The sequence below is a fragment of the Zootoca vivipara genome, chromosome 13 (genome assembly GCF_963506605.1).
Source record: "Zootoca vivipara chromosome 13, rZooViv1.1, whole genome shotgun sequence".
Taxonomy (NCBI): Eukaryota; Metazoa; Chordata; class Lepidosauria; order Squamata; family Lacertidae; genus Zootoca; species Zootoca vivipara.
In genome coordinates this window covers 8,607,892-8,620,965 of record NC_083288.1, presented here as the reverse complement: position 1 = coordinate 8,620,965, position 13,074 = coordinate 8,607,892, and the positions used below count along the sequence as shown (strand labels likewise).

Genomic DNA, 13,074 nt, shown 5'->3' with positions numbered 1-13,074 from the left:
GTACAGTAAAGGTGCACTGCGGGTGTTAGTATTCGATTGAGTTTGAAGAACATCGGGGGAAAAAGATTCAGATTTGAAATTTGGTACATTAGGACAGTGTTTCCCAAACTTGGGTCGCCAGCTGATGTTGGACTACAACTCCCATCATACCTAGATAGCAGGACCAGTGGCCAGAGATGATGGGAATTGTAGTCCAAAACCAGCACAAGACCCAAGCTTGGGAAACACTGCATTAGGAGGTAAGAACGTATTAGAAAACTGCTATAGAGATTTATACTGTGTTATGTACGTTCGTTTTTAAAATAAAAATATACATCAGGACATTGATGTATAGAGGACATTGAAAAGGCTCTCCTTCTCCTCCTTCTCTTGCTATTCTCAGTGTAGAAGGAAAAACAAACAAACAAAAACAAACAAACATGACATAGACACTTAGATATAGTTAAATATATTGTTTATTGTATTCAAAGTATTGTTTCGCGCATTTACTATTGCTGTTTTAAAGCATCTGATTCAAACAGTATTAAAAGTGAAAAAAATGAGAAAGGAAGAGAAGGGGGTGGGGAATGGGAGGGTTGGGGAAGGGGAGGGAGGGGGGATATAGGGTAATTATAAGTTTGATGTATTCTATAAGTTGATTTTGTATTTTGGTTGGAAAGTTTTCGTATTTTGTATTCATACGTATGGGAAAAATAAAAATTTTAAACGCAAAAAATAAAATAAAAATGAATTGGCAGGTCTGTAGTATTGCAGACAAGATAGGAAGATTTACATATTGTTTGAAGTGTGGACTGCAAGCTCAGAAGTATACCAGGTAGCTGGCTATGTTGCCTTCTTTGTCTCTACTAAAACAAATTGCATAACAAAAATGAATTTAGTCTTAGAGAATTTTAAATAAATATTCCTTTCCCCATTTATAATTAGAAAGAAAGAAAAAGGACCCTTGGATGGATGGTTAAGTGCAGTCAAAGGCGACTATGGGGTTGCAGGGCTCATCTCGCTTTCAGGCCAAGTGAGCCAGCGTTTGTCCACAGACAGTTTTCCAGGTCATGTGGCCAGCAGGACTAAATCGCTTCTGGCGCAACGGGACACCGTGACGGAAACCAAATCGCACGGAAATGCCATTTACCTTCCCACCGCAGTGGTACCCATTTATCTACTTGCACTGACATGCTTTCGAACTGCCAGGTTGGCAGGAGCTGGGACAGAGCAATGGAAGCTCCCTCCATCGCGGGGATTCGAACTGCCGACCTTCTGATCGGCAAGCCCAGGAGGCTCAGTGGCTTAGATGACAGCGCTACCTGTGTCAGTAGGGGGCATAGAACCAAAATGAGACATGTCTCCTTAAAAAATCAAACTAGATTTGAGGCGACACCAATATTGGGAGCCGTTTAAAGATTTCCATCGTTTTTGCAACACACACATGCATGCAGTGGAGATTTAAAACCAGGGTTTTTCTTCTCTGAGATGGGCTGCCTTCCCAGGCTGAAAAGCCCCATCTGCCCCTCACTTCCCTACAGCACCTGCAGACCCATGGAACCCCTATTGGTCGTGTCTGTTTGGTCGTGTCTGTCTCTGTATTAATTTTCTGAGGGTTTGAGAGCCATTGGCTACCCTCACCTGCTTTACCTGGCTGGTCAAAGTCTTTCCTAGGGTGTGGCTGCTGTTACATCCTGACGGCTTTTACAGACCCTCCAAGTGTCCCTATTTTCCAGGCACGTCCCTAATTTGGAGAAGCCATCTCGGTTTCTGATTTGATCCCAGAATGCCCCCCTTTTCCTTAGGATGTCCCTATTTTCATTGGAGAGATGTTGGAGGGTATGGAGTTATCCAACTCCTGAGCTGTCTGAAGACAATCCTGTACATATAGGGAAGGGTTTTTTAAAAAAAGAAGTTTAATGTTTTATTATGTTTTTATATATGTTGGAAGCTGCCCAGTGTGGCTGGGGCAACCCAGTCAGATGGGTAGAGTATAAATAGTAAAATTATCATTATGGAATGGGACATCCCTATTCTCATTGGAGAAATGTTGGAGGGTCTGCTTTTAAGAGCCACAGATGACACTCACAAGACATTTGTACTGACAGTAAACACAGAACAAAAGTAATATATTTAAGCATTTAATGTACCTTTTTTTCATCAAAGTCAGTAAGAGATTGTGTATCAAAATAAGTGCTATACAACTACAGTTAAATTTGGTTTACTTGCACATAAAGGGACACAGGTAAGAAACATTTTCATGAACAGAAGGATGGAGTATGTGTGCATTATAATAAACCAAGTTTGTGTTCAACCAAAAGATGAGGATCTCCCATTACTTCACTCCAGGGAAAAGTTAGAACTAGGAAGGAAAGAAGATGCTGGACCTGCATCACTGCTTGGAATTCCACTTGCAGCTTCAGCGGTCCATGCAGCCTCTGAATATTTCTCAAAGTAGAAAAATTCGTCTTATCTTGATTTAACAACAACAACAAAATTATCTGGTATCTCCAAAGGATGAACAGGGAAAAGTTCGCTCTTCACATTTGTAAAGCCTCTGTTCATCACATCACAGCTTTCAAATGCTTCAGCAGCTGAAAAATCAGAATCTGGAATACTGTCCTTCAGCAGGAGGGTGGGGGACAAGGGAAGGGGCATGTCCCCCTACCTGATCTTATCAGTGCTCCCCACTTGGCCCCCGTACAGGCGTCTTCCGGCCGGCCTAGCATAGAAGCAGCAGTCAAAGTTTCCTCCCTCTCTGAAATAACTTCAGATGATGTTTTAATGGGAGGAAACTTTGGCTGCTGCTTCTGTGCCAAACCAGGCCGGGAAGGAGCCATGCCCGTACGGAGAATGGGCAGTGGGGCAGCACTGCGAGGGATCACAGCCGGTAACCGCCAGGATGTTGTCTGCTTCTTCATCCGGGAGCTAGATCTGGAGCCTCATACAGTTCTTCAGCTGAGATCCAGACGATCTGAAATTCATCTTTGCACCGTCACCCAATGCCTCTTCCTTCCGCCAGCTGGCATCACTGGGGAATCCTCAAGCTGTTTTTTTTATATAAAAAAGAAGGGGGGAAAGGACAGTGGTCAAGGACAATGGGAGTTATAGTCAAACAACCCCTGTAGGAAGGCTTTCAGTTCCCAAACCCGCCTTATTAGTGTAACCTTTTTTTCTCAGAAATTCACTGAGAGCATGAACACGTACGCTCAACTTGTAGGGTGTTCTCCCCTCCCCAGGCAAAATTCCCCATCCTCTTACCTGCTCTCTTTGGGGGAGGCTTGGGCAGCAGCCACAGTGGTGCCGACAGGAGATCCTGCAAGAAAGAAGGGATCATTGAAGCAGGGGAGAACGGGGCGCTAGGCACTGCTTCTTGGGCTCAGATCCTGTTTGCTGCTTTCCCAGTGGCATTTGGGTGGCCCCTGGGAGAAGAGGAGGCTGGACCAGGTGAGCCCTTGGCCTGATCCTGCATGCCCTTCTGGTGTGTTTCCTAAGGCCCCCCTCCCCCCTGTCCCTTTACCTCTGAGGCGAGAGGCCGTTGTCTGGGCTCCAGTCCCTCCCGAAATGTGACGGCTCCCCAGCTGAATTTTTCCCTTGCTGCAAAGGAAACGGAGACATCAGCCGGCGCCTAGCTCCCAGCCACGTTAGCCCCAGTCTGGGGCAGGAGGGTGGGGGACCTGGGAAGGGGTATGTCCTCCTACCTGATCTTATTAATGCTCCCAACTTGGCCTCCGTACGGGCGTCTTCCGGCCGGCCTAGCACAGAAGCAGCAGTCAAAGTTTCCTCCCTCTCTGAAATAACTTCAGATGATGTTTTAATGGGAGGAAACTTTGGCTGCTGCTTCTGCACCAAACGGGGCCGAGAAGGAGCCATGCCCGTACGGAGAATGGGCAGTGGGGCAGCACTGTGAGGGATCACAGCCGGGAACCGCCGGGATGTTGTCTGCTTCTTCATCCCGGGAGCTGGACCTGGAGCCTCATCCCTGGAGGCGTGGCCCTGTGGAGGAAGAAGGACATCATATAAGAATGGGGGCACATTCAGCTGTCTTAGCCACACCAAAGATTGAAAGGCTTCTCTCTCCACTTTCAACGGCCCTCCCTAAAAAAGCTCAACAACCTGAAACCCCTCCCCCCAAAATGGGGTAGATCCCTGCCTGTTTTTAACTCTGTGAGTAGATTGCAGTCTCTTGGGAGTTGGCCACCCCTGTCCTATGGGTTTCCAGGTTCTCACCTTTGGAAAACTCAGTCATAGTTGTAGAAAGAAAACAGTTGTACAGCAGTCCTTTCAGGCTTTGAAAGCGAGTTTGAATGTTGGGCGGGGGGCAGTTGAGAGTTTGTTAAGAGTGGTGGGTTCTAGAAGGGGGGGGCAAGGGGCGGCTTCTGATTGGCTGCAGGAGCTTCCTTCACTCAATCAGAAGCCGTGTCGGACCTTCGGCGTCCAAAAAACGTTCGCAAGCCGGAGCACTCACTCCTAATTATTTTATTTGTTGAATTTATATTGCACTCTTTCCCCCGAAGGAGGCCAGAAAGACATGGGATGTGGGTCTATTCTTGGCAGTTTCCCGTAGATATGACACAGTTGAGGCGCAACTGGGAACATGGTGTGAATAAAAACCACTGACTTAATTCCCTGCTTCTTTAGATATGTGTCAGCAATGCAGACCATTGTGGCAAACTTTCTTATTCTGTTGGGTTGCTGCTAGATTCTAGCTTCCTCATATATAAATGTGGCAGAGACACTTGAAGAACAAATACTGTTGCTTCCATCATGCCTCCTTGGACCCATCAACCCTTACATCCGTCCCCTATTTTGCATGCTTAAATAATTCAATAAATAAACTAAATCAATAACAACAACAACAACTTTGGGGCTGTGAAAAATTCACTCTGTGTGTTTTGCTCTCTTTTTGTTGGTTATTCCCATTGCAGAAGAAGAAGAGGGTAGGGCTCTTTGTCTCCCTCCCCATCCCTTTCCCCACAGAAGCAGCCTTCCGCTTTCCTTTCACTTGGCTGAATCAGGCCCCACAGGTTTAATCAGATGTCCACCCAAGGGCCAATTCTGACTATCTGTACTATCTGCACCCCGTTTACCGTACGGCCCTCTAAGGAGGCCTTTCCCATCCACTGTCCTGTTTTCCAAAGAACGTTGTTGGTAGCGATGGATTTGGCTATCCATGCCAATGAGCCTTTGATAGTATGTCCACCGCGTAGGAGTCTCAACGAAATCATAGCAGAAGGGGTGCTGCCGCCGCTATGGAGTTCGTGGCAGGGCTTAGACTCTTAACTCTTCCTTTAGCACCATAGGATTGTAGAGCTTGGAGGGACCACAAGGATAATCCACCCCCTGCAATGCAGGAATCTTTCAACCAAAGTGGGGCTCGAACCCACGACCCTGAGATTAAGAGTCAGGCTCTACTGACTGAGCCATGATTGGTGGTCAGCATTTAATCTCGGCCTCTCTGGCAGTGAGGAACATAGCACCCCTTTGCCACATTTAGGGGTGTTTTGGGAAGAAGCCAGAGGTCACCACTGTATAGTCTCCCATATTACATATTTAAGGTTGCATGTTATCTTATGAACACAGTTATAAATCCGAGCTTCCCAATTTTAAACACAATATATGCAGAAGGAGGTCTTGGGGCTTAGTGCCATAGGGAAAGATTTTAACCCTAAGATATTGGAAGTAATATATTGTGCATATGTAATAACTACCCTCTAATAACGAAATAATCCACCTTCCCTTTTTCTTTTTCATTAGGATTCTTCTGGAGACTGGAGGGGTTCTACCTCAGAACATACAGGATGATTCTGTGACAGACCAGAACCAAAATGTAAGTGTCTGTATGTTGTTTCTATATTGCACACTACTTGGATATTTTATTAAAAAATTAAGAAGTTCATAAATGCTTTTAAATATATTTAAATAAATAAATAAATATGTGGCATAAATGCTACAGAAAACTCTTTTGGCGCTTAGTGTTTAGGTAAAGTTTGTGAGTTGTTTTTTACAACTGTGATCAGTATTCCTTGTCTGTCTGTGCTAGCACTGTGTTGTGTTTGTGTGTGTGTTGTGAATACACTGCACACAGTCCAGTACTGTATTATTATATTCAGTCAGCTCCACAATTATGTTTTTTTCTGACGTTATTATTATTTATCGTTTCCAACTGCTTAAGCAGCCACCAGCCAGCAAGCAAGCGATACAACAACCTAGTTGTGTGGTACACAATTTTATTCTCTACTCATTGTAAAAAAAACACCACTACTATTATTGCCACCCAAACCTTGTGGGCGTATTAGCAAGCCTTCTGACTGATGCAAAAATTGGGGTTCGGCTTTTGCTGCCCATCTCCGCATAAGACTCTGAGACCCCTAAGTCCATGATGCAATGCAATCATAACTCTGCTACATGTGTGTGCCCAGGGCCAGATTTAGGTTTGACAAGGCCCTAAGCTACTGATGGTAATGGGGCCCTTTATATGTCCAGGTGTCCTTTCTGAACAGCAAATTGTCGCTGTTTTTTATGTTGAATATGTACTATATGGTAATTTATGGCGCTAATAGGTATCTAAAGCCATTTGTACATAACAAAATATGTATTTTATCAGAGTAATTGTTGAACTGAAATACAATTAAGAAGTGATATTTTAGGGAGCAAGCTAGCAGGCGGGGCCCATTACTTACATCATAGGAGCCTACACAACACAAAACACTGTTGCTGTATGTAGGTTTTATTTTATTTGTTTTTTTATCTTATATTTTGGAAATGTACATCCAGTTGTTTTTTCCTTTAAAATTTTTGCCCCCCCCCAATGTTTTGAAGAATACATGGATAAACACGGTTCAAAAAAGAACATGACGATATGCTTAGACTAAAGGAGTGAAGTGGGAAAGACAACATGAATAAGGCACGTTATAAAGAGATTAAATCAAAAGCCTAATGATTGCAACGATAGCATTGACTATAATATATGAGAAAGTCGAGTTGTGGAGGGGAGTCGTGGTGGGTGTGGTGATGGGAAGGATCTTTGTGTAAATACAGTGGTTTATTTTTGTTTGTCTATGTATTGGTATTGTGTCCCCCCCCCCTTTTTGTATTATCAAATCTCAATAAAAAAATTAAAATATTTTTGGAGGTCCTCTAGAGCCTGGGGCCCTAAGCTATAAGTTGTTTAGCTTATACTAGTTACAGGTAGGTAGCCGTGTTGGTCTGATGCAGTCAAAAAAAAAATTCCTTCCAGTAGCACTAGCACCTTAGAGACCAACCAAGTTTGTCATAGGTATGAGCTTTCGTGTGCATGCACACTTCTTCAGATACACTGAAAGCTTATACTGTACGTCAGGCGTGGCCAACTCCCAAGAGACTGTGATCTACTCAGAGTGTTAAAAACTGGCAGTGATCTACCCCTTTTGGGGGTTCAGGACAAGGTTGTTGAACTTTTTCTATGAAGGAAAGCCCTGTTTTTTTGGGTTCAGGTCAAAGTTGTTGAGCTTTTTAAAGAGGAGGAAAGCCCTGTTTTGGGGGGTTCAGGTCAAAGTTGTTGAGCTTATTTTAGGGAGGAGGAAAGCCACATTTTTGGGGGATGCAGGGCAAAAATGTTCAGCTTTTTTTTAAGGGGAGCTAAAGTTGTTGAGCTGCTTTGAGGGGAGCCAGTGATCTACCAGTGATCTACCACAGACGTCCAGCGATCTACTGGTAGATCTACCTGTTGGACGTGCCTGCTGTACGTAAATCCGGCACCGCGTGTGCCTATTTGCGTTTGCAAACCTACCGGTACGTCCAAAGCCACCCGGAAGCCAGCAGCGGCGCGCGATGGCATTGCATTTGCATTTCTTTGCAAATCCAGGGCTCTTTCCGCAGGATGTGACATCAGGCGCCGGCCTCTTCCTCCCTGTTTCCCTGCATCCTTTCCGCGGTGCGGTGCGCGCGGGATTCCCACCCATGGCCGGTGCGCGCGTGCTGGGCGAGAGCGGGGGCGGTGGGGGCGCCGCCGCCGCCGCGGCCCCCATGGACTACTCGGTGCACGAGGCTTGGAACGAGGCCACCAACGTCTACCTGCTGGCGGTGCTGGCTAGCCTGGCCCTGCTGGTGTACGCGCGCAGGTGGGCTCCCCCCATCTCTCTCCGTGCTAATGTAGATCGGCATCGCAGAGACGCCCGCTGCGCATTGTTGGGAAACTTTAGCGTGGCGGCGCCTGCCCTTTGGAACTCCCTGCCACTCGGGATCCAGCAGGGCGCCTGCCAAAAGGAAGCCCGCTCAGGCGCGGTGGAAGTCGAGGTGGCTTGAATCTGCTTTAGTGTTTCATTTTTTGCTTTGCATGTTTTCGAAGTAGGGGGTGTGGATGTTTCTGGATCTTGCGGTTTTGAGTCATTTTGTGAGGTTTTTTTTCTCCTTCTTTTAACAATCAAGCGGTGGAGACATTTTGTGGAACAGGTGAATAATGTATAAAAAGGCAGGTGTGGATCATGGCATGAAGTGCATGGAAGGATGGGGTGGAGCAAACAGGAAGTGCGACTTTCAGAGTGGGGTTCAGCCTGTGTGGTCTTACAATATAGTCCAGGCACCCCCAAACTGCGGCCCTCCAGATTTTTTGGCCTACAACTCCCATGATCCCTAGCTAACAGGACCAGTGGTCGGGGAAGATGGGAATTGTAGTCCAAAACATCTGGAGGGCTGAAGTTTGGGGATGCCTGAATAGTCTCTGAATGGGATAGTGGTGGTATCCTGCAGTGGTGGTAAGACTTGCCGCCTAAAGGAACGGGCTAATTCTTGTGCTATGGCCGTCTAATAAATGTCCCAAGCAAGCACAAATTTCATGGTTCTGCAGATTGCTTCCCCCCCCACCCCCATTGGTGGCTAATCTTGCCACTTACAACTGGAGGAGACATGATATGGCACTTTATTATTTATTACTTTGTTGCTTACATGTTGCTTGTCCTCTTGGATTTTAGAAATAAAAGGAAGATCATGAGGATTTTTACGCTACCTCCTGCTGTAGAAGTACCACCTGAGCCAAACTTTTATGATAGTGTGAAAAAAATTCGTCTGCGACAGCAGCTAGAGATGTACTCTATCGGTAGGTATACTTTATCGGTAGGCTCCCAGTACGTTTCTGAGCACAATTCAAAGCATTAAAGCCGTAAAACGGCCTTGGTTCAGTATACCCGAAGGAGCGTCTCCACCCCCATCATTCAGCCCGGGCACTGAGATCCAGCTCCGAAGGCCTGGCGGTTCCCTTTAAAAATGTGTTGGGGGGGGGGGTTATTGGGTTGCTGTTTTAGTTTATGTATTTTGTGGTTTTATATTCTGATTTTATTCTGTGAGCCGCCCTGACACCTGCGAGTATAGGGTGGTATATAAATTCAATAAATAATAATAATAAATAACAATAATAATAAAAGTTGCAGGGAACCAGGCAGAGGGCCTTCCCAGCAGTGGCACCCTCCCTGTGGAACACCCTCCCATCAGGTGTCAAGGAGATAAAGAACTACACAACTTTTATAGGACACCTGAAGGCAGCGCTGTACTGTATTGGGAATTTTTTAATGTTTGAAGTTTTATTATGTTTTTATCTTTTGCTGGAAGCCACCCAGAGTGGCTGGGGAAACCTAGACAGGGTGTTGTTGTTGTAGTAGTAGTATATTTAAAGATACAGAGCTTCTAAAGATACAGAGCTTCTATTCTTTATTGCAATTCATAACTGAATATATGTCAAAAGGAGACTCAAAATAGAAATAAACATTCAGGATATTTCAAAATTCTTAATAGAAAGATGTTTCAAAAGTTTCCAAGCTTACGAGAGTACAGCTCTCTTCCTGCATGTTATACAGAGAGGTGCAAGGGGAAAGCCAAAACTATAGTATTGTGGGATGTCAGTATACAGAACGCAGCATAGCTTGTGAAAAAGGGGAGTCACAAATCCCAATGGATGTTCCAGGATTTGCAGTTGGTTAGCAGCTATGCTGGTGAATCTTGTCACATTACTGCCTACCGTAGATGGGCAGTAGGCTGTTATGACCATGTGGTCATAAGAGGGCATACAACTGTTCATATGTTTCTCCTTCTATTTACTGTTAATGAGAGGGGAGTAGCCTTCATTTTAGTTATGATGTCCTGGTAAATGGATGTTCAGCCAGCCTAGATCAGAAACAAGTAGGTGGGACTTGCAAGTAAATGTTGCAGTGTGTTCAGGGTGCCAGCCAGCCATGCTTTTTGCTAGGATAATTCCTCCATGGGATTTCCATGTGTCCAGCCACCCCACCCCACCTCTGCCCTAACAGATGCTCGGTGTTCTGTAGTAGCTTCATTGGGCTTTTGCGAGAAAAAGGCTTTTTTGGGGGTACTTCTGCAGACTTGATACCTCTCTGTTTTGGTGTTGCTTTGGTTTGATGTTAGTATATAGGATGACAGTATTTATCCTTTGAAATCATGGTCCAGGTACTCTCCAAAGGAGGTTCTCCTTTCAGTATAATGGAAACAAAAAGAATACCTGCTAGACTGATGTGCACAAAGGTTTGCTCAAAGCCAAACACAGAATACAAAACAAGAAGTTGCCAGTGTCCAGGTTCCCCTGTGATAGAGAGCAACATGTGGGTTTTTTTTTTGGGGGGGGGGTACTCTTGGCCTTTTTTCAAGCTTCCCATTTTTTATTCTAGGGATGTAAAACCAGTTTACAGAATCTAAGTTGCAGAATTACAATACGTTTCTCATTTGCGAGTGATTTTTCTTACTTGCAGTGTCCATTACATCTCCCACTTTTCCTTCCAAGCAAACCCTCTGAAAAACAGCACATCATTCCATGCATAACCTTAGTATCAAACTTTGTTAGCAGGTTTGGGGTGTGATTCTGCAACTTCTTACTGCCTGCCATTGTTGGGCATGTGCTTATATCTATTGCTTCTATGATGGTAAATCGAAAAATGATGTGCCAGTAACAATTACTATTAAATGTGGACATTTTGCACTTGTGACAGAAGGCAAATTTTTATCCTAAAATGTGTGCATTGGAATTTGCTGAATGTGTATCGTGCTAAATATGTGCTGACTTAGTTTGTTAGCTAACAGATAAACAATGGATTTGAAGTAACTACACGTTGTTGCTGTTTTTTTGGGGGGAGGGAAAGAATCTTATAATAGGAATTTAACAATTTCCTGTATGTTTACGTGGAAGCAAGTCCCACTGTGTTCAGTAGGGCTTAGTTTCTAGTAACATGTTTAGGATTGCAGTCTAATATATCTAAATGTGTTTATTTTTCTAGCAAGGAAATATGATCACCAGCAGCAACCTCAGAAGCAGACTGATAGTGTACAGCTATTGGTGGAATGAAGTCTTTAAACTCTGAAGCTGAGAGGATGACGGAAAGTTTGGGATATAGTCTTTTTCAATGCGACTTGAATAGTATATCAATTTGTATTCGTAATTATTGCCTTGAGAAGACGTATGTAAATGTACAACGAGCATTTTCTGAAATCGGGAAAATTAACATGGCTGATACATATTGGTCCTGTTTTCCAGTTTGCATTACAAATGATTTCCAGTAAGAGTTGATAAAGTGAAAGCAGGACTGCTGGGACGTTCAGTGTGGGTATCACAGCTATTCCCATTCAAAAGGGATGAGAAAGGCACATGACATTTGATGTGCCTCAGTGCAGTTAATAAAGTAGTTGGTGCTGGCAGAGAACAGAATATATATTGAGAGGCTCACAATAAATACCAAATGTCCTGTTTGGGTTATAGAATATAGATCAAGAGATAAAAATATTAGAATGTACAAATTTTCCTTTTTGAACTGGTAAACAGTGGTAGATAAAACAAGTAGTTAAGAAAGTCACTTATTTTCAGGTGGAGGCTCCGCAGGGCATGGATATTTTTTTTACCTGTTTTAATTGTCTTCCTGGTGTTTTTTTAAAAATCTTGTTAAGTTCCATTGTTGTTGCATCTGTTGTTGTTTTTAAGCCAGGATACTCGCAGTTAAAATGGCTTAGGACCATTGAACTCAATGGAATTAAGCTGTTTGAAGTTTAGGCAGTTGTGGCTAATTAGGTGGTCCTAATTAGAACTAAAATAAACTTAAAATGTTTTTGGGAAAATGCCTATTTGACTAAGTCAGTAGCAAAGCTGCAATTCTTTATGGGCTGGGGGAGCATGTTTTCTTCTTGGGTTGTTAAATGGCACTTTAATGAGGCACTATTACAAAGAGGGTTACATAGCTGGAGCACAAGGTAATAAAAATGTTCTTAGCGATTACAGCTAGAACTGCTTGGAATCCAGATCCACCTTTAATGGTCAGTTATAAATGTATTTGCAAATATGTCAGACATAACTGATTATGGTGGAATTGTGGAGTGATTAGGTGATGCAAATAATTTATATGTAGGTGCTCATAAATACTTGAAGAAATGTGAGATAATTGTTCTAGGCACATTTGAAAACATAAACGTGATGAATTAAACAATGAATTCCATCCCTAAGTAGGCGGCGACTTTCCAATTTTGGTTAAAAATAAAAAGAGAAGATTTACAAATTTCTGTCTAATGTTAAATAGCCATTTCTGTCTAGTGTTAAATATAAAACTACATGGTATTATTGTAATATATCACTTCAATTGGACTGTCTGGTACTCTTGTGCCCTGGGTAGCAGCTGTAAACTTGCCCTTGCAAAATGCTTCCGTACTTTCAGTGTATAAAATGTTTTTGTATTTTATTTTTAACAGTAAAATGCATTTAAAGTTGGGTCTGTGTGAAGCTTATTTTTCCTGAACTAACAGCATTTTTATGAGTAACATGCATGTAAGTTTTAACATTTATTTCTTACAAGGATGCACATTTTTTTATTTTATAAGCTGGCACGTTAAGAATTATTTATCAGACTTAATCTCTAGTGAGGGACGCGGGTGGCACTGTGGTCTAAACCACAGAGTCTAGGGCTTGCCGATCAGAAGGTTGGCAGTTTGAATCCCTGCGATGGGGTGAGCTCCTGTTGCTTGGTCCCTGCTCCTGCCAACCTAGCAGTTCGAAAGCACGTCAAAGTGCAGATAGATAAATAGGTACTGCTCCGGTGGGAAGGTAAACGACGTTTCCGTGCACTGCTCTGG

General features: G+C 43.6%; 1 protein-coding gene and 1 long non-coding RNA gene across 2 annotated transcripts; one reads left to right on the top strand and one right to left on the bottom strand.

Moving 5' to 3' along the window:
- Positions 1 to 2,785: 2,785 nt before the first annotated feature.
- On the bottom strand, positions 2,786 to 3,725 carry LOC132593143 (uncharacterized). The gene is made up of 4 exons (XR_009558503.1): positions 3,681 to 3,725; positions 3,500 to 3,576; positions 3,241 to 3,295; positions 2,786 to 3,026 (listed from the first exon to the last, which is right to left on the bottom strand). It is a non-coding gene; the product is annotated as an uncharacterized LOC132593143 (long non-coding RNA).
- Positions 3,726 to 7,848: 4,123 nt separating this feature from the next.
- On the top strand, positions 7,849 to 12,714 carry SMIM19 (small integral membrane protein 19). Its single transcript, XM_035137098.2, has 3 exons — positions 7,849 to 8,081; positions 8,931 to 9,055; positions 11,238 to 12,714. The coding sequence occupies exons 1-3, from the start codon at positions 7,921 to 7,923 to the stop codon at positions 11,303 to 11,305; spliced, it is 354 nt and encodes a 117-aa protein (XP_034992989.1). The 5' UTR covers positions 7,849 to 7,920; the 3' UTR covers positions 11,306 to 12,714.
- The last annotated feature ends 360 nt before the right edge of the window (positions 12,715 to 13,074 follow it).